Genomic DNA, 20,703 nt, shown 5'->3' with positions numbered 1-20,703 from the left:
CAGCCTTAACCCTTTGCTTTGTCCTCCCCACCCTCTGAGGATTTAAGAGCAGAGCACATTAGCGAGCCAGGAGCGGCTCCCCACGGAGAAGCCTGACTGCCAGCAGGGCTCTTCGCAGCTACGGGAGGCTCCTCAGGGCCACCGGGGTGCTGCTTGAGGTGAGGGGGAAGCAGGGCCGGAGCCCTGAGGAGGGGGCGAGGCGGAGGCAGGGCTGCGTCAGGGGGGACCGTTACAGCAGCGGCACGAGGCAGGGGGCGGCCCCGCGCGGGTAGAGCTGTGGTGAGGGAGGAGGAGGAGGAGGAGGAGGAGGAGGAGGAGGACTGGGGGGATGTGACGCCAGGCAGCGCGCAGCATTGTGGGAGCGCGCCGCCAGCCCGTCCAGCCGTTCCCGTTGGCCCCGCGGGCGGAGCGCAGGCAGCGGGAGCGGGGCCGCCGCCGGGAGACATCTTGCCGCCACCGCCGCCGGGAGCTGCGCTGTAAGTGGGCGCCGCCCGCCCTTCGCAGCGGCCGTTCCCCGCTCCGAGGGCTGCGCGGGGCGGGGGGTGCTGCGGGGTCCCGGCTGCCGCCTCGCTGAGGGAAAGGCGGAGCGGAGGGAGCTGTCTGCTTTGATTACTATTATTTTTGTCTCTGCCCGTTCCCAGCGTCGCGGTGGCGGCGGGTGTTGTTTGTACTGAGTGTACGGAGCGGGGTTGGAAGGAGGTCCGGGAGCGCCCGGCTCCTGCAGCCTGCCCGCCTTCCTCCTGGCGGGGAGCAGCGGGGTGCGCTGTCAGCGCTGCACCCAGCTTAGTGCCTGCTATTCTATATGGAACAAAGCCCTATGGCGGGTTGAGAACCTTTGGCAGAGCCGTCCGAAGCATCCTGATACGGTGAAGAGAAGCGTTCGGCTATCAAAGGGGGGGTCTTGGTTGTGGCAGAGCTGTCAGCTGGCGGTGTGTCTGCCTGCGGGGCCGCGGACAGCCGTAGTGCAGTGTGGGGGGACGCGGTGTCCTCCAGCAGCGCCCAGGTGCGGGCAGGCAGGCACGTCTGTGCCGGTAGGAGAGGCAGTAAGGGACCCTCTGCTTCTGTAACGCCCCGTCTGCAGTGCTCGGGTTCCTGTGCATCTTCAGAAGTCAGTGGCAGGAGGCTGCATCGGGAGCTGGGCCGGAGCTGGCTTGTTAGCAGAGATGCTTCATTGCTTCACTGGTGTTGGTGGAAGGAGACGCAGCTGTGAGGTATCTGGAGGAGGCTTGTTGTTTATTTCTTGACTGCAGAAGTGAATGGCCATCTTTAACCCGCAACTATGTGAGGCTGTGACTTAGCAACAGGTCTGTGGGGAACTTTGCAGATCTGCCACCTCCCCCAATCAAAGAGTCAACAGGAATAAACGAACCGAGGAGCAGGGAGGCAATTACTGAAAGCAGAACTTGGGATCTTAAGCTCAACAGGGAGCAGGAAGAATTAGGCATGAACAAGACCATTACAGTTGCTCTGACGAACATGAATGCCATTGATTGATGTATTTTGTATCAAGCAGCATCTAGCCATCTCTTTGTTGTGCCTTTAAAGTTGTCTGAAAGAGTTATACTGTGTTTTTCCCAGCCAGTGGCTTCGGGTTGTTCTGATGCAGTGCTACTTTGTTTGTTTCTTTTTCCAGGTAGCGTTAGAGGTTGTTTCGCTTTGTTATGATACATAAGCTTTCACACCAACGTTTTCTTGACCCATTATGGTCCTAAAGAGTAACTCTGTTTTTGAGTGAAAATAAATGTTTGTTTGTTGCAGAACTGAGGTATTTGCTTCTGATCACCAGTAAAACCAGACACTGATTGTGCATAACTGTTGATACCTGTAACTGATTTAGAAATTCCTATTTAAGATTAGAACTTGGCGTAATGACGGTAAGGTAGGAAGAGTGTTTATTTCCTACACCAGCGTTAATGGAAAGAAAAATCCCCTTCTGTGAACTCACAAAGCAGGGATAAAAGGGCAGGAAGATGTAATTGATGCCATGGGAGAAAAAGGAGCCTCTAGAGAGAGCCTTCCTTGGGAGAAAGGATATTAACCCAGCAGCCAGTTCGAGGAGCATCAGGCTTTGTCAGCTTCTTGCTTCCTTGGGGTGGATTTTAGGGGAAAAATTGTGCAAGATGTGGTATCTGTAGGAAGGTGCACTGAGGGGATGCATACAGAGAGGCTCGGGTGCTTATCTAGAAGAGAGGATGTACAGGATTCAGCTTGTACTCTTAAAACAGTGATGCAGTGATGTTCGAAGCACATCATTCATGGTCTCAGGAGCGGGCTGAGCTCTTGCACTCTTCCATCGGCAGTACAACGTCTATATTACATTTCTGAATTCTCCATTGGAAACATCCGCCTGAATTCTTTGTGCTTTTGCTGTTGTCCAAAATGTCGAGCAGCAAACAAGTTCTCAGAATGTTCTTTGAAACAGTTGAGGTTGTTTTTTTAAACAGTTTGTAAAGCAGTCTAGCGACTTGTATCAAATCCTGTGCTTCCTACCTAATATACGGAAAGCTGCAACACGCTAATAGTCCTACTTTCATGCTAGTGCTCCCAACAGTGGTCAGTGAAGACAACTGTATTTACGTTTTCCTGTCTATTAATGGCAGGGTGCCCAGCTCAAACTTTTGTCACACTCCCATCACTGTTCATAGTTGAAGGCTTGCACCATTAAGGGGATTATTTGTTTCAGGGTTTTGGTCCCATTGTGGGAGGAAGGGACTTCTGCCAGCTGAATAAAATTGTGCAATAGTATCTTCTTCTGCACACGGATTTGGTGAAAATGTTGTTTCTCTTTTTACATTGCCATGATGGTAGTTTTAATCTCCCTAACATCTGTAGGGCATTCGTAGACGAGGAATGTTCTTTGGTTTGTTGAGTGAAAATAAATGTATACTTCTGCCTTTTGAGATAAGAAACGAACGTAGTGCCAGAGCAGCTGGTTTGCAACCAGTTTCACTCCTCTCTCTCAGACCACAAAGAATTAGTGCTTTGATAAAGCACTTAAGTTAAAACGTTAAATCACACCAGACCAGATGATTGCTGAGTTGCTCTTCTTGTATTACTGTAGTACCTAGAAACCACCGTCACAGACTGAGACACTGTTGTGTTAGGCAAGCATTAATAAAGACCATTTTATACAGACTCCATAAGCAGTGCACTTTATAAATATGTCAGACTAGCTGCTGATTAGCCAAGAACACAGCAAATTATTTGTCAAAGCAAATTCAAGCGAACCTTTTCAAAGTGAGTTCAGTGAGCAGCTATTATTATGGTACGTAAATAGATTTAAGATGGACTGGCAGCTCTTACTTGTTAATCTTGTGAAACAATGGAAAGAAAATAGCATTGCTGTTAAGCCCTTGTGACACAAAAGTGAACTTTTCAGCTTAGTCTTTGTCCTGAACAGGGGAGGAAAGGAATTGCTCAACCTTAGTGTTTCTCCTATTGTATGGTGTACTGCGTTCCACCATACTTACAGATGTGATCCTGTAGATTTAAATGCAGTTAATACACCAAGGTAAGCCTGTGGTGAGAACAACCCCTGTCTGACAGCTGTAGAACCCTCATTAATTTGTTAAGTCATTAAGAACCAGTACCTGAAAGCTGTTAGTATTGTTGTTTTTAATTATTATTACTGCTGTTTGAGTAAAGGGTCACATTGGCTGAGCTATTGAAGTACTGGAATTTGAGCTATTGGAAATGAGATAGCAGGATGTGTGGTCAAGTACTCCAGAGCTACATGATGTTAAACCTTTCAGAAGAGCAGATGCCTATGGTCATTTTGGCATTTGAAGGTATTTATCTTCATACAGAAAACTATGGCCGACAGCCAATTTCAACCAGAAAAATATCGATTATGTTGATTTCTTTGCCATACCTGGTTATTATTCTGCTTCTGGCTTGCAAAGACCTGACAGCAGGCACTGTAGTTTGAATCTTCACTGTGAGTGAATATACCATCATATTCTCATTTCTGTGAATTTGGGGTTGTTAGAAAGCAGTGTGAATCTTGCTGCAGTCCTTAAGAGCTTTTCAAAAGGCCAGGTGCTGCAGATTCTGTAGCACAGAAAAGCCACTGAAAAACAGAGCAGCAACTTTTATTCAGAGCCAAAAGGTGGACTTCCCAGGTTGACTCCTCAGTGCTATCCCTTGATTATCGCAGCGATAGCTTTGTGAACAGCCACTTTTAAACTGTATCAGTTGGTTGCCAAATCCTTGAAGACTGTGCATTCGACAAAGCTTTCCAGTAATTGTGTGTGTACATATATATACTTTGAAATACATTTGGAGTAATTTTCAGTAATTTTCTTGCCAGGGCAAGAGGGGAATAAGAAAGAAAAAGACGGATTGTAATTTTTTTTTCTATTTTTGTTTTTCCTCCTGCCCAAATCCAGTCTGAACTATGGTAGATGTGATAAAGTACCCTTTGGTGAGCACTGCCTCCCTCATCTGCGTGACTCAGCAGACAGCTCTGGTTCATTAACGTTGGCAGTGATCCAGAGTTTCTGGTGTTACAAAGATAAACCATTTGAGAACATGTAAGGCACGCTGTTTTCTTTGGATTTTGATCTGTTGCCGTGCTCTTTACATCTAACTTCAATAAATTTCTTTCTGTCTGTTGCAAGTGAAGTCTCTTTTCTTTCCATACTTTTTTTCATATAGAGAACTAGAGAAAAGACTGAGAGCTCCTTGGCCCATCCATCCCTTACTCAAAGGCAGGTTAAGCAGGTTCTCTAAAGTAATGATCCTGAATCCATAATTAAGCCCCAAGAACTCCCATTCCAAGCTTTCTTTGCCCTTTCTCAATCAAAATGAAAAGTGGTACTTAAAACCTAACTAGAGCTGCTCTCCCACCCCCCAACATCTGAGTTTCTGTGTGTTCTAAGAATGGAATCCTTGAGACAGGAAGCCCTGAAACTCATCACATTTTACTTGATATATTGAAGTTGCAGAAGTGCTTGCTTTGTTCAACATTCAAGACTCCGCCTTTCTCATTTAGGCAAGTTTTCCCTCATAAATAAGATCAGTGTGACAAGCAGTACAAAATAAAGGGGAAACTGAACCTCTTAGACGATGCAGAAGTGGTAAAGTAAGCTTATGTAGGAATGTACCCTTTTGTATACAGTGGTGTGAGGTAATTCCAGATGACAGAAGGTTTGAAGTTATTAAGTAGAAAACAGTATGTTAAAGTGAAGAACATCTCCTGAGTGCCAAATCAAAGATGCTGCAAAGGAGCAGCCAAGTGTGTACTGATAAGGGAGGATGGTCGAGCGTGGCCACAACAAAAGGCAGCGTGTCAACAACAGAGTTAGCATCACTTCAGATGTGTGATATATAGCCAGAGACAGTGATATACAGTACCCATTTGTTTCTGCATGGAAGGAACCATTTCCCGTACTTTGCTATGAACAGTCACTTCCTTGGAACTAAAAATGAAAGGGCAGTGCTCTTTCATCTCTTTCTGTTGTCAGCTACAGCATGGCCATCTGTGTATGTCTTCCATTTGAGCCTTTAGATTGGTAAGCTGTATTTACTTCAGATTCTTCAAAGCTTCTTTGGTAATAATTCTGTATCGCCACATATTTTACTCGTGCTGTGATCCAAATGTTGTAGCGGATCATGGCTTTCATGAAGGGGAATAAAAACAGCCAGAAGATAAGAACTTCCGTATTCTCTTCAATCCAGTCTAACTATCCTATAGATTCAGTGAACTGGGTTTCATAGGTCATGGCCACAGCTATCTGCAGAGGGGCTCTGTGGGAGCTCAGAACTGCATTGCTCCCAAGGAAGGCTTGATCCAGCAAGGTGTTCTGTGGGCTCTCTTCCCCCTTCCCTTTGACTGCATTGCCCAGCATGGGGAAGGTGGGATGGACCTAGAACTTTTGCAGGGAACTTGAAGGTTGTTTTCTTCCATTTTCTACTCTACTCTTGTCTTCCTTTTACAAGGAGGGAAGAACTTTGTATTCTGGTTTTATGGAAAAACGCAGCCCAGAATGAACACGGTCCCTTTTGAACAGTTCTCCTGGATTTAGTCATTTCTTCCTTTTTTTTTTCCCTTCCTTTTTGCTGGAAGTGCAGGTAGGCTGTTTAACTGCTGCCATCCCAATTATTAGCCTCAAACCAGTGAGAAGGCAAGATCTGTAATTAACACGGGGTATTCAGTTTGAACTTTTGGTTCCCCACACTATCCTGTTCTACATCAGTACCCTTGCTGCAGCTGTGGAAAGTAAATTGATTTTCACAGGGAATTAATTACCTGCTTTCAGGAGAGTTGTGCATTACAGAATGCACCTTACTGTGGCAGTTAAAATCCAATTCTTGTCTTATACAGACACTTCATTATTAAATGTTTAATTTAGCGTTCAGTGTAGCATGCTTGATATGCAGATTACTAAGATTCCCCTGTATCAATAAAGAACCTGATTTATTTTTTTTCCCATTGATGAAGTTTGCAAGCTACTTGAGGTTCTCACAAGTTGCTATTTGTATATGTTAGCACAGAGCAATGAAAGTATATCTGAATGTAACTTGTATCCATGCTCAGCATGGCATTAAAAGGAGAGCACAGAACATGTAGGCAAACAGTTAATACAGTTTTACCATTGAAGTGTTGCAGGTTTTCCACTGGGGGGAAAAAATAAATCTGGTTTTTGTCATTCACTGATCAGTTACAAAACAAAGGAACGAAGGGGGAAGCTACAAGCATGGATATTTATTGTGCATGCTTTTCCTAGTGCTTAAATTCAGTGAACTTCTTAATGAGATTAAACATCTGTGGCAATGATGACAATGGAGTGCAGACTATGAGAATGTTTGCAGGCAGAAAGCCCGTAGCCAACTCAAAACCACACCCAGCCATCCTCCAAACAATGACAGAGCTCAGAGGGAAAGCTGTAGTTAGATTGGAGGGTTTTAAAATCAGTTGTGCCTTTCATTTTCTCCAGGGAGCAAAATGGGCATTTGTTTTCTTCGCAGTGCGGCTGCAGAGCTGAGCTCACAGTGAGGAGAGGGGAAGCAATGCTTTCACTGGCTTCCCTTCCAATTTCCTGTCTGTTTGTTGATATCGCTTTCATAAACGTGGTCTGACTTTTGTCTGGCTAAGAAAAAAATGGGATTGTTTTGTTTACCTGCAACAATCTATAAGCCAGCTGACATTCCTTCATTTAAGAAGTTATGCACTTATGGAATCTTTGATGAGCAGAGTATGGAAGTGGAAAGGAAAAGAAATGGATGATTTTTGAGTTTCTTTAGTTATCCTGAGTGGTCTTTGTTTGATAGTTACATAGTCTGTATCTCAGTGACTCACTGGGGTTTCAAAGACTTCAGGATGTGTCGGTGCAGAGAAGAAGTTAGAGCAGAAGTAGCAGAAGTAGACTTGGTAAACCTGTTTAGCCTAATTCTGAGCTTACTTAGTCCTGAATCAGATGTTAACTAATACAGTCAAGTTCATAAGGAGAAGGAGAGAATTCAGTATGAACATGAGAGAAAAATAAAAGGGAAACAGAGAAGTGGTATAATGGGAAAGAAGGCTTAAAGAGCTTCTTTTGAGGAGTGTATAATCACACTAATGACTCTCATTCTCCTCAGTTGGGGTTTAGACATGTAGAAAAGAGCTAGGATTCATATCTCTGGTTTTCCTGGAGTTCAGACATGATGAAGGGAGGGAGGGGAACACTTGGACAGTCTCCTTTTCTCCAAGTTAATTTTAAAACCCAGTGCGTGACACTGAAAACCTGCAAACTCTCCTCCTCTTTGGATTTGCCAGCTTGTATTTACAGCCTAAGCAGAAATCAAAGAGAAAAATAATATTTGACAGCTGAATCAGCAGGAGGTTACTTCACCAAGATAAACAGAGATACAGCTGTCAGAGAGCTGATGGATGTTTAGACCACTGTTATGTTATGGAACGATTGAAAGCTGTACCACTACATTGTGCCTTCTAGGAATCTGATGGGCTTCAGTGTAAACAGAGATGGCTGCTGGTAGGTTCAAATTGCAGCAGGCTCATTTCACGTCCTTTTGAAAGATACATTCAGTGTAGAGGAGATGTAGTTTACCTTGCGTAGGTCTGTGTTCCGTAAAGTCATTCATACTTGAAAATCCAGTGTCTTAAGGAAGAGTAATGAAACGTACAAAAGCTTTAGCGACTACGTTTTCCTGGTTGGGAACATAGTTGCTCATGAGTGCAAAAGCGGTTTGTTTTTGTTTTCAGAAGAGCAGAAAGCAGCCTCTGCTTTTCTGTTGAAACTCTTGCTTTATGTGCTGGGTAGTTACCATGCTTGACTCAATTAATGGTGCCAGCTTTTAACACGTTAGGAATTCCAGATTAGTAATTCCAAAGCAGATTTATGTGAAATTACTTCCCCGATCCCCACTTGAAATTATTTAAATGCCATACTCCTTATTGATAAAGTTTTGTTTTTGTTTTTCCCCCTAATATACAGAGTGCTGTTCCAGACCCAACACAGACAAAATGTCCAGCAGGGGAGGAAAGAAGAAGTCAACCAAGACTTCACGCTCTGCAAAAGCTGGAGTCATATTCCCTGTTGGAAGAATGCTACGTTATATTAAGAAAGGCCATCCGAAGTACAGAATTGGTGTTGGTGCTCCAGTGTATATGGCTGCTGTACTGGAATATCTGACAGGTAGGTTTTGCAGAACAACATGAAACAGCAAAAGAAATAATACAAACTGAATTTGCACAGTGTGCTAATGGAAAAGCGTAAAAAGGTCCTTTGATTTACAGAAGGCTTTAGAGTGAATAAATAAGTTATGGCTTGAGTAACTGCTGTTGTCAACACATCTAAGCCAAAAGTAAGATATAGTCACCCCCGCTCTTGCCTCAGATAGTTTTTGAGCAGTTCAGTATTTGATTTGCTTTGACTCTTTCCATATAGATGGTCAGAGGGATTCTTACATGGGTGAGGATGGACTGGATCTCACATCTCGGGACAGCAGCTCTTTTTACTGTGCGTTTGTTTACTTCCACGTTCTGGTTGCAGCAGGTGCAAGTGTGTCCAGGGAACAGTGATCTTTAAGTTGTAATCCTGAGCTGATTCTCTGGGGAAGAATTAAGTTCATTCTTTCATTTTTTCAGTTTGAGGACAAAATAGTAAAGCATGTGGTTTAACAAGTGCCCTGACTGACAGCTATGACTATAGGCATTGAAGGCTATTTTAGATACAACTCATAATAGATATTGACAAGGAAGGACAGAAATAGGGTGATCTATTTTTTTCTCCTATAAAACCTCTTCCACCCCTAAAAATGAAGATTGGTAACAGAGAATATTTAAGTGCTTAACTTCTGTGAGGTACTCCTATTACATGGCTGAATTTTCTGAGCCATTAAACTTCTTTATTTTCATTTGTTCATATTCACTGTTTTCCTTATTTGAACCTTTTCTTTAAAAGAATGCTCTTAAACTTCATAGATGGCCTTAAAAATTAACATTTCCTTCAGCTGGGTTTCCTGCTTAGAGCAATAACAACTCAAATAAAATGCCTCTTTAGAGTGAATGGGGCTTTGATAGCTGCCCTTTTCATGAGACAGAACAATACAGGTGAGCTCAAGACTCTGCTAATGAGCAGCATGTGTTATTGGCTCACTGGCTTAGAAGGTTTTCTGAGGTAGTGACTGTTTAGGCAGCAGAGTATAGGTTTGAGAAGTAAAAGTGTCTCTTCAACTAATGTACATCCAAAGATGCTGGTTCAGGAGATGTTTTTTGTTTTTTAATGAGTAATTACACACGCTGCTACTTTAAGGAAAAGGAGGTGGCAAGGGAGGAAGGATGAAGGAGAGCTTAGGAGGAAAAGCATCTTTACTTCTCCCTCAGAATATTTGTAAGGTTTATTCTTGTTCTTTATTTTCCCTCTGAAGGTTGGTTAGCCCTCATGACGTGTAAGTCAAGATTATCTTTCATTCTCATGGAGATAGATGTGTCTCAAAAACAAAGATACTCCTTTTCTTCCCTTACTTAGTTTCACGTTTTATGACTTTTTCAGCCCAATGACTTTTTTTCCCGCTTTTCTGTATGTTTATTTTATTTTATTTTATTTTATTTTATTTTATTTTATTTTATTTTATTTCACTCTGTATAGCACATTTTTTTAATAATTAATGATGAATAGATTTTCTGAACTTCAAGTAACACGTCCTTTTCAGTTTGATTCAGATACACCTCCCCAAAATGGGAAGCAGAGAGATTTTTTTGTTCTATGTGGTTTTATCATTTTTTTTAATCCTGTTGGTAGTTATTAGGTTACAAAAATAGAAATCTTGATTTGTTTCTTGAGGCTCTTAAATATGCTCACATTTGAGGCTCAGTGGAGTCTGAGCCATTTAAAAATAAAAGCAGGAACATGACATAACGGAGATAAGACCATGATAATAAACTACATGGGTCAGAAAACATGCAGGAGGGAGAGTAGAAATGTAAAATATGAAACACAGTTACAGGAAAGAAAATCTTCAGGAAAAAAAAAAACTGAGATGAAATGGCAGAAATATGACCTAATAGAAAGGAACCTGCTAAGGTCTGAAAACTAGTTCATGTGTGTGCAGCGTCTCACTTCAGTCCTCTAAAAGATGAGGTGCTAAATTTTGCTGGCCTTTGTGAAAGTTGAACTCTGGATGTAAATCTGAAATTAGGCCATAACGTGATCAGATCTGGGATTTTTGATTTAGCTTGGGATTTAAACTTCCATAATGCTTCCAGCTGTTCAGACTTTCAATTCAGTTTTGGGTCCATCTGTAGTTACAACTTTATCTGCTTTTACTTTGAAGGTAACTCTGTTACTATATATGTGCTCATCAAAAAGAGAAAATACCCAGAGAAAATGTGTGTCCACTTGTAATTTAAGCTCTTTTTCAGTCTATGTTCAACAAAGTTCTTTTCAGGCTACATTTGTGTTCTTCTCATGCTTTTATATTAGCCTGTGTATCTTCTCTATAGCTCCAAGTGCAGGAACATACATGGTTTTAGCTCACAGGTTAGTCTGGCTGCTTTGGTTGCTGTGAACTAAATGCTGTGTATGTTTGCTGTGCTGATTTTCATTCTCTTGGCTTCTGATGGCTTCTTCTGCAGGGGCTGGCTACAATACATCTTCCCTGTGCTCTTTGTTGTAGTGACTCTAACAATAATAATAAAAAACTCCATGATACTTGCAGTCAATAAACTGGTTTTCCTTATCTACATCTTATCTTACATCTTATCTATATCTTATATACGTTTCAACATATTTAAGTATTTAGAGCTGTACAAAGAGCATTTTTCTCTTACTAAAATTTCTGCTGTTACCTTCAACAAATACTATAAGATAATTCTCCCCACAGCACACTGAGTGTTGGCAGTTTGCTTTCTATAGGCATATCACCTGCTCATCCTTTCCTGCTTTTTATCTAAGGAAATCATATGTATCGCCCACTGTAAATAGGATACAAGTGTGTGTTTGAGGGTGTGTGTGCAGAAGATATCACTGTTTTACCAATTATAAAGCAAGTGGATGTACTTGCTTCACTCTGGAGCAATAGCGTGGATTATGAATTTATGGTTCTTATTTGTTTTGATTAATTTCTGCTTATGCCGCAGAACTAATTTTAGGCATTATTAACTAGCTCAAGCTGTCAAAAGTTTGATGTTACTAATTCCTTCTGTCATCTTTGCTTATAGTGGCTCTTCTGTTACAATAGTTTATTGCTTATTTATCTTCACATGTGTGGAAAACTGTGCTCCTTATTTCATTTGCAACATGGTGCGTTTGTATCAAATAAAATACAGAGTCAGGCAAGAAGGTGGCTGCTGCCTTTTGCTGGGGCACTGCAGCCACTCAGACGGCCTTGTATGGTTGGTGTTTGTCCAGCCCCATCCAGCTATATTTGTAGACAGTTATTGTCTCTTTTGATCTGCAGCTTGCATAGGTTACAATATGGTCCTTTGGTTACAGTACATGCCCTTGGAAAATAGTGTGTATATGTGTACATATATATATATATTTATAAAATCTCCTGAGTGTATTTAGAGGCAGCAAGAACCAGGCTTGCAAGCAATTTCTGTTCCCCTTGCCCCCATCATCTTTTCTATGCTGTAAACAATTTTCAATTGCTAAAATGTCATAGCAAATGAGGAAAATGGGAAGTTTATAGAACAGCGGGAGAACAGGAATACGGAAGAAATAAGACTCTGATTTATATTTGTTCTATACTTATTGAAGTGAGGTAGGAAAAAAAATGTCTGTTTTCTCCATTAGGGTTTTTCTTTTCCCCCAGAGAGATTTTACTGCCCATTGTTGATCATGTATTTTGTTAAAATGTGCAATAAGCACCTTTTCAGTCCCAGGGTTAGAACTGCATCTGAGGCATTCTGCTGCTCACCTTTTGTTCTCAGGCTTTCCGATGTCACCAGAATCCCTTAATGGGGGTTCATGTGATGGAGTTCAGTTCATTGCATTTTCACCTTGATGAATTTTCGATGTGGAAAACTTTCTAAAGCCAGCTGCTGATTGGCTGCAAAAGAGAAGTCCTTCCTGAAGGCACCGTGTTTAACTGCTCACTTCAGATGCTCACTTTCCACAGTGCAAGCTGATCAACTTGAACTGCTGTTCACCTCTCATGTTCTGCTCGCTGCTGAAAAATTTTACAGGGTCACAGAGGAAAACAATGATTTGCCCTGTTTGTCGAAGCAGAAGTACTGCTGAGCTTCTGCTTTGAGGCAGTGGGGTAGCTGAGAGGTCCACAATAAAAAAGCATTAAGTTGAAAGCAGGTTGAAGTTCCAGGCATTCTGAGACTGCCATAAATAACGATCCTTAGGGAGTAATGAAATTTAAGAAGAGAATTAATTGTCAGTATCTTTTTGATACAGTTGAGATGCATTCACTACCAAGATACATTCCTTCCATTTAAACAGACAGCTTCAGAAACACTAATCCATATTACAGTGTTATGCCACAAACTGTGTCCCAGAAGACGTTTAAAGTACATTGAGGGGCTTGTAGGACCCAGGCCTTATGTAAGCAAGCATGAAACTACCTCTTCAGCTCTGGTGTGCTTTTAAAACAGATTAATACCGGGCCTAAAACACATCAGAGTTGTTTATGCAAAAGCCTTGCAGACAGAGGCCTTTAAAAAACAGAATCATAGCAAAGTTCTTTTGTGACATTCCTCTTTTATGTAAGTCTTCAGTCTTAGCAGAAGTGAGATTGTCACAGCTAAAATTGCAATTCTTACTTTAAGAAGTGACAATTTAGATTTAAAACTTCACGTTATAACTGGAGTGGCTAACATTCTTCCTGAATTAACACTTGCATGAATCAGTGTGCTTCTAATGTATGTAAATGAAGAGCTTGCTTTCATCGATTAGCCCTTCCTTGGCTCCTATCCTGTGATCCCTTAAGTGTGTGCCTGTCTTAACTTGCAGTCCCACAAACTCCAGTGGCTCTCCTGGTTACAAAATCTAAACTTACACAAAGCAACTTCCCAGATCGGGGTTCAGCTGTTTTCTGCAAGCCACGCAGATGAAAAACAATATCAGAGAAAGCATTTTCACATGATAAAAGCCCTCCCAGTACATACTGACTGGTCAGTGTAGATGCCTATTTCAGAGTTGTATGTTTGTATCAAAGTTTGCATTTGTTTCATTCAGAGGTCATGACCAAAATGATACATCAGGGTTGTTGGTGCTCATTTCTTTTTTTGTTTTTCACATCTTGATCACCAAATTATTGTCTCCCATTGGCAGCTGCTAAAATCAAGTTAAATTTTAATACTCTTAATACTCTTTATTCTAGTAATGTTCCATCCCTACTTGCCTAATTTACAAGTAAGCAACAACTTCTGATCTAAGTTGCTGTTCAGTTTAATAGCGTTGAAAGCATGGCTTGAAGGTCAATAACGATAAAGAGGAACAGTATTTCAGTAAATCTGTGCTAGTCTGAAGGACACAGTGACAGAAGTTCCATGTGAGAGCTGTTATTTAGCTATTAGGTTCATAAAATGTGTAATTTTAAGGCTGTGCTTCATCACTGATTATCTTAGGCAATTCAAACATCTGTTGGGCTTTTTTTTCCCCTAAGAAATATGTATTGTTGTTAAGGTGAAAATAACCTGGGTTAAATCCCATGGTCCTACTAGATGAGAGAGCTGCTAGCATGATTGGTCAGTCCTTCAGGCCTTACTGCTCCCACATAATGTCCCTATTATCCCTGCCTTGCAGAACATGTGAAAGAATACAGGACATCACTGGGGTAAGTTAGCAGTAATGGCACGCTGTGGAAATATCAAATATGGTGTTTTTAACATTTCAGACACTGCAGCCCATGCGTGTAAATGCTTTCATTACTTCAAATTATCAAATATTTTATTCTGTCCTCAGACTGAGCGCTGCATTTATATTGTGTTCTTAAATGTCCATGGCCTATAATAATGTTTCAATTGCAAGCAGGCCTGGTCTGCAGAACTGGAATTTGTATGGAGGTTTTCCAGCAATTTGAAGAGATCCTGGCTCAATGCTGCCAAAACAAATTTTCCACGATGTATAGCAACAGGCTTTTATGAATTTTGATGGAGAGTTTAAAAGAGTAATATCAATTCTCACTTTAATATGTCAGAGCTGTGCTTTGGGGTGTTTTTTTTATGACATCACTGATAAGAGCCAATTTCTTTCCTCACATTTTGTCTCACATCAAGGGAAAAAATCATTCTAACTGTACTTTCTTTTATGCCGTAAGTTTTGCTTAATAACGCTTGAATTCTGGTTTTAGAGTGTGTTTGCATTGGGACTTCAGTATTTTTTTTTTCCACTCTACATTTATCCCTGATTTTTCTTTCAAAGGTGAAATTCCATACAGATTGTTAGGTGCAGCAGGATGAAATGCTTTGTCCTCAGTGTAAAAAAGGGGAAGAAAGAAATTCAGGGGACGTGCAGTGAAACATAATAATATTTAAATAAATAGGCATGTACTTCTCCTCCATTACAAAAATGTCTGCGTTGTAGTGACCCTTGTTGCAAGATGTTATGGGTTACAAAAATGTGAGTGACTTCAGAAGACTATTTTACGCATCCATAGAAATAAAATCCATTGGGAAGCTAAACGGAAAGATGGCATTTCTAGCTTCAAAAACCCCTAAGTTGCATAAGACTGGAATCAGGGGGAGTACTCTGGAAAAGCAGCATTTTCAGTAGTAGGAAGGGTATTTTGTAAATATTTTTAGAAATAGTTTTGTAAATATCTTTCTTCTAAACAATAACAATTGTGTTTGCCAACAGACACCTGTATTTATTATGGCTTTTGTTGCCATCTTAGTGCTAAAAAAGATTTGGAGTTGTGAAAAGACTTAGAGACAACAGCAGCTTAATGAGACAGTGTTTTCAGTAATAAACTTGGAATCCTGCTTGCTTTGCTGTTAGGGAGTAGCTAATAAAACTATTATCGGCATCTGCCATATCTTGTAGAAATGAACATGCTGCAAAAATGGGAGCACAACGTGCATGGGTTGCATCAGGTCATTGTTTAGTGAAGGCTCTGACTGTAACTTGTGAGCTTTGCTTCTCTCCATGTGGGCATGGCTGCACATGCCCTTGAGATACATTGCTATTTCCTCTTTCTGCCCAGGGATTGGAGCCACTTCAGTAAGCTCCAGAATTTCAATACAAAGTCATTTCTTCATTTTCTTTGGTTAATAACATTATTAATATTTACTGAGTTTCAGTAGATGATTGGCATCTGCCACTTGACTTCTTTAATGTTTGGAAATGTAAGTTTCTAATGTGCCTACAAAGGTCAAAGACTAAGCTAGAACCAAGTCAGAGAACATCAGCAGTCTCCTGCCTTCTGTAACAGCCAGACCAAAGCACACATGCTGCACTTGATCAAGTAATGTCTGGCAGCAGTTAAATTAATCATGACAGAGTGTATTTCTAAAGCATATGTAGACTGTTGGGAGTGAGAGCAGAGTGTAAGCTGCTGGGTAGGGAAAGCTCCAAAGGAAGAGAAGAAAAAAGGCAGAGTTAGATGGGATTCTCTAAGGCAACGGAGGAGAAATAGGTTATCATGTTTTAAATTAGTACTCACAGTGTAACTGTGGTAGTAAATAACATTTCAGATTTAAGTTCCTTCTCAAGCTTCACCATAAAGTGAACTCATATACATTTGACTGATGACTTTTAACCTGGAAATTTACCCCAAAAAAATAAAAAAATAAAAAAAATAAAAATAAAAATAAAAAATAGTCTGTTAAATAGTACTGCATCTCCTACAAGGAAAGGGTAAAAAAAAAAAAGCAAAAAGTTTCATCTGAAGTGTGGAAATGAAAAAAGAGCTGAAGAGCAGCGTGGGCCAGATCAGAAGGCTCTAAGTGGAAGTGGCTTTTGTGGCCTGAACTTGAATTTTATGTAAACAGCAGTCTGTCATCTGCCTCCCAGAAACACCAAACTTACAATAACTTGGCAAGGTTCACAGTTTCTCCTTTAAGGGGCCTAGTTTTGATACAGCTCACAGACTGAAGCGTGAAGGTTTTTTATCGCATCCTAAGAGAATGATTGCCCTGCTGAGAGTTGAGGTTTCACCAAAGCTTGTTCATGGCAGTAAAATATCTCGAGCTGATTTTCACTGCATCGAATTTCCATGACTTTGAACCGGGGCTGAGAACTGTTTTACTGGAATGCATAAGAGGGAAAGCGTTGTTGAATGATTCTGCCTCCACTGTTGGGACTGTGGATTCCGGGGGGATTGGGTGGAATATACAGAGAGAAGAATGCAGGAAGCTCTTAACAACCTTTGTTGATTGGGGTTGATTGGGTTAAAACCTTCCGGAATCATGCAAAATGATTCTGAAGTCAATAAAACGCTGATGGAAGGTTGATTAATTTAAAGTACAATGAACAGACTCCTTGTCATATAGCTGGCTCTGTAGCCAATACGCTTTTTCTCAATGGAACTGTGTCAGCATTCATTTTTCTTTCACTTCTGGTTATCGTCCTCAGATATTTTATTGTGAGGAGAGGCTTCAAAATTGCTTTTGGAAAAAGTTCCTTGTTGGAGCTCCAGCCTTCAGAAATTGGCTTTATGTCAACGCATCACCTGTTAGTTGTTAAGAGCTGAATTTTCAGAGCTATGATTTCATCTCCCTGAAGAGGAGGCGGTCAAAAGGATTCAAAGCAACAACAGATTTTTAGTTTGAGACATAAACAACACTAAAAAAAATAGCCAACCCAAAACACTTTTGGGATGAACTCAGACCAGATTAAATTGAGTATTTACATTTAGAAAGTATGACAGCCTGAATGCATGCTAAGCTTAAGGCTTTGTCATTTAAGCTCTAAAGGAGTCTTAGTCTATAATGACCGGTAATACTTTGTTAGGGTAAATGAACTGGCGCATTGTGTAGGAATGGGAGAAACGTGTGCTTAATTTTGTTTATATCCAGGTCTATAGTTACTACTGTGCCTGATTTGCTTATGTCCAATAGTGATTTGTTTTACTTCAACCTCAGTGTTGAGTTCTTGTTTCAAAATCTGCAAGTGTTATGAAACACCAAAGCCCTGGTACTCGATGAGCAGCTGTGTCGCTATACAATAAATGCAAGTAATGGAACTGGGAACTTTGTAGGATGTCCAAGAGAGGATCAGAGCAGAGAGGTCTCTGCAAGTGAAGGGTGAGGAACTTGCTCTGGCAGCTTGCTCCAGGATGAGGTTTCTATAGAGACTTCTAACAATTTTTGATAGTGTTTGAGTAGGAAAAGCCTTGAGAACAGCCTTTCCTGTGGTCTTATCTCAGGCTTAAGTACAAAGATATACAACCTGTTTTCTTTTCTCCTTATAAAATGTTGAACTGAACTTTAGAAACCTCAGGAGAGGGAAAGAAAAAAAACCTGGTGCTTTTGTTTGAGTGCTGAGAACAGGCTTAGACCAGTTTTCATTACCAATATCCACTTGCCTAGTTCTAAGCACTGCAAAGGATTTTTTCATTTGGTATAAATGAGAATTAAATCGAAGTTGAGAAAAAATTTCCCAACTTAAGTCTTTCTTCCCACTTCAAGCATTCACTTTAAATTATGTATTTAGAATCAAACTAACGTGTTTGTGCTGTAGTCTGACTCCTAACACATCCGTCGCTACAGGAAAGTAGTTCTTATGTCAGTGTATCACATGCAGGCATTACATTCCTATTTAGTTTTTTCTTTCCCAATGATTTGCTTCCTACCACTTTTTACTGGTTTTTTTCCTTACATTTGCAGGTAAAGTAATGTGTATTTCTCTGCTTTTGTTGTTATTTGAAATGCATTTAAAAGCACAGGGAAAGTCATTTATAAGCCAGCTATAAAGAGCATCTCCTCCTAGTAACCTAAATTTCAATATATAAAAGTTGAAGAGTTGTAACTTTGAGAGCTTGTCGTGATGAGCAACTTGTATATTTCCCTCATGCTCAAAATAAATACATTAAAAAAACCTCCTTCTCTAAAGTATGTCTCAAAGTTGCCTTTGTGGAGGCCATGTAATTATTCTCTAGGGTGGAAATGCCTTGAGTAAATATATGGCAGGAGTGGAACAGACGTTATGCAACCTACTTGCATCCTTTCTGTGAGCCTTCATTTTTGCAGAGTGATCTTGCTTTGTTTTTCTGGTTGGATATATGTGCCTAGTGAGTCTGATATAAAAGCTCATAGGACTTTATTTTGCCTCAGCCAGAGTGAAGCTTTACGTCATGATTCTGTTGCATGGATTTTCCTGGAATTGCAATTGGAATTGCATGGATGTTCCTGAGCATCCATTTGATGAGAGTTCCCATAGATGATTGGTATTTATTTACTTGCTCACATACTTTGGTTTGTGTTCATAAATGCCAAATTTAGTTCTAATTAAATCATTAAACCCGATATGGTATCTAAAAAAAGAAAAGAAAGTTTGTATCTGTGCGTTAGGCCCTCCATTTGATTGCCTGTGTTCCTGCTTCATGGAGCTATCTGGAGGGATGCTACACACCGTTAGAATGTTACCTTTAATGAAACAGAGCTCTTCACTGACTCAGCCCCTCAAAGCTGATAGATGGGTGCTTTCAGCGTTGCCCCTAAGAAGGATCTGACTGCAGAACTGGGATGGAACTATAGTCTTAATTACCTTTTTGCACCTACTACTCTTTGAGCCACGTACCTAAATTCAGAGAGATTGTTCTGGAAATGTGAATGGGCTCCCTTACTGACAAGGCCAGATTTTATCTCATTGAAGATTAGCTTAAAACATGGATGAAACATGACTTAAATCTGTAGAGTCAAAGTAATATAGAATGGTTATGAAAGTTGGCAGCAAGCAGAATCCAGCCGTGTAGTTTAGATCTCACCCGGATCCAGAAGGTCACCTTTCCAGCATACTCTAAGGGCTCTGATTGGTTGGGTTAGGATTGGTTTTGTCTCTGTCAGTGCTAAATCAAGAAATTGTTCTCTGGATTGGCCCCATCCCCTTTGAGGATCCCCTCTGCCCTGCCCTGTGTGCACAGCGGGGTTGTGCAGCTCCCTGTGCTGTAGGCTCTCTGCATGCACCAGCAATGTCTGGCTATGGCCAGAGCTGTGAGGAGAAGGTCGAAAGGAAAAACCCACCCTCCATACCCTCCTCTTCTCCCTGAGCTCCTCTTTTGTGGTCCTCAGCAGCAGTGCAAAGCGTTCTGTTCCCGAAAAGGAAGTGGGGTACCTCAACTTCCCTAAAGGACCATTAGAAAACTGTAATTTCAAAATGAGTTTCCTGTCCAAGGAAGAGGGCTTAGCACTTGCAAGAACAGTTCTCCACTGTACAGGGCAGACATTTGAGTTTTATGAGGAACAAATAAAACATTCCTCTGTGCTTTACAGCCATAACACTTTCTTAGACTCTTTAGTTACAAAATGACCTGCCCGCATAGTTATGCCGATGGGTTGCAGAGAATAACACGGCCCAACTGTTCTGCGGTGCCTGACGCAGTAAAGGAGCGGAGGTGGGAGAAGCAGAGGCAAACCAAAAAGCAGTCTGCTGCTTGCAGCCGTTCTTTTCAGCCTGTAGTAAACTCTGAGATACAAACAAAACGATTCCTGCTCTAGAGAGGTGGAGGTGGTGGCATTGCACTGACACAGAATCTTAATTGAGGTCAGTGGGAATGTGCAGGGTGCAACCAAGAGCTCACCTTGCCCTATGGAATGTGATACAGGTCCTCTGTCACAACAGGCAGCGTGGGCTAAACCTTATATGTCTGAGCTGTGGCTTATGAGAGGTATGTGGAAAGGATTATGCCAGCTTAATTCTGTTCTTTGGAGGTGTGGAAAGCATAGCCAGGTTGACCTTACCCTGCTAATCCTGCTTTAAAAATAAATTAATTGTTGTCAGCATGAAATCTTATAAGAGTTACTTTCTGGGGCTTAGACTTTGTGTTCTGTCTTGCCCTATAATAAAGTAAATTGCCCACTTCAAAGAACACAAAAACAGTGAAAGTCCACCAAAATCCTTGATGAAACTTCACTGTGGAACATCCAGAAGCAGCTGTACTTTATCCTGTAGATGTCATTGCAAGATTATTGTGGGACTTGTGGTTGAAAATAATTGGAGAATCGTGTTAAGTTCAGTCTAATGAAAAGCCCTAGTCTGTGCTATATTGTATTGCTTAAGATTTACTGTGTGCTACAGTAAAGGCACATGGTCATGTGACCCTTGATTATGATCTTTTTCATGTTAAGATTACAATCGTAATTTA

The 20,703-nt window shown here is 41.1% G+C and overlaps 1 protein-coding gene across 4 annotated transcripts in view; it reads left to right on the top strand.

The window, feature by feature from the left end:
* The first annotated feature begins 341 nt into the window (after nucleotides 1-341).
* MACROH2A1 (macroH2A.1 histone) overlaps nucleotides 342-20,703 on the top strand; it is a 44,028-nt gene continuing 23,666 nt past the window's right edge. For all 4 annotated transcript variants that reach the window (XM_072348096.1, XM_072348094.1, XM_072348095.1 and 1 more), the window contains exons 1-2: nucleotides 342-476; nucleotides 8,439-8,639. In XM_072348096.1, coding sequence (XP_072204197.1) covers nucleotides 8,468-8,639 — 172 coding nt within the window. In that variant the 5' untranslated portion in view covers nucleotides 342-476; nucleotides 8,439-8,467. The remainder of the gene's footprint in view (nucleotides 477-8,438; nucleotides 8,640-20,703) is intronic.

This window comes from Excalfactoria chinensis, chromosome 13 (assembly GCF_039878825.1).
Source record: "Excalfactoria chinensis isolate bCotChi1 chromosome 13, bCotChi1.hap2, whole genome shotgun sequence".
NCBI classification, from domain to species: Eukaryota; Metazoa; Chordata; class Aves; order Galliformes; family Phasianidae; genus Excalfactoria; species Excalfactoria chinensis.
The sequence above is the reverse complement of the archived record's forward strand: the minus strand, read 5'-3'. Positions and strand labels throughout refer to the sequence as shown.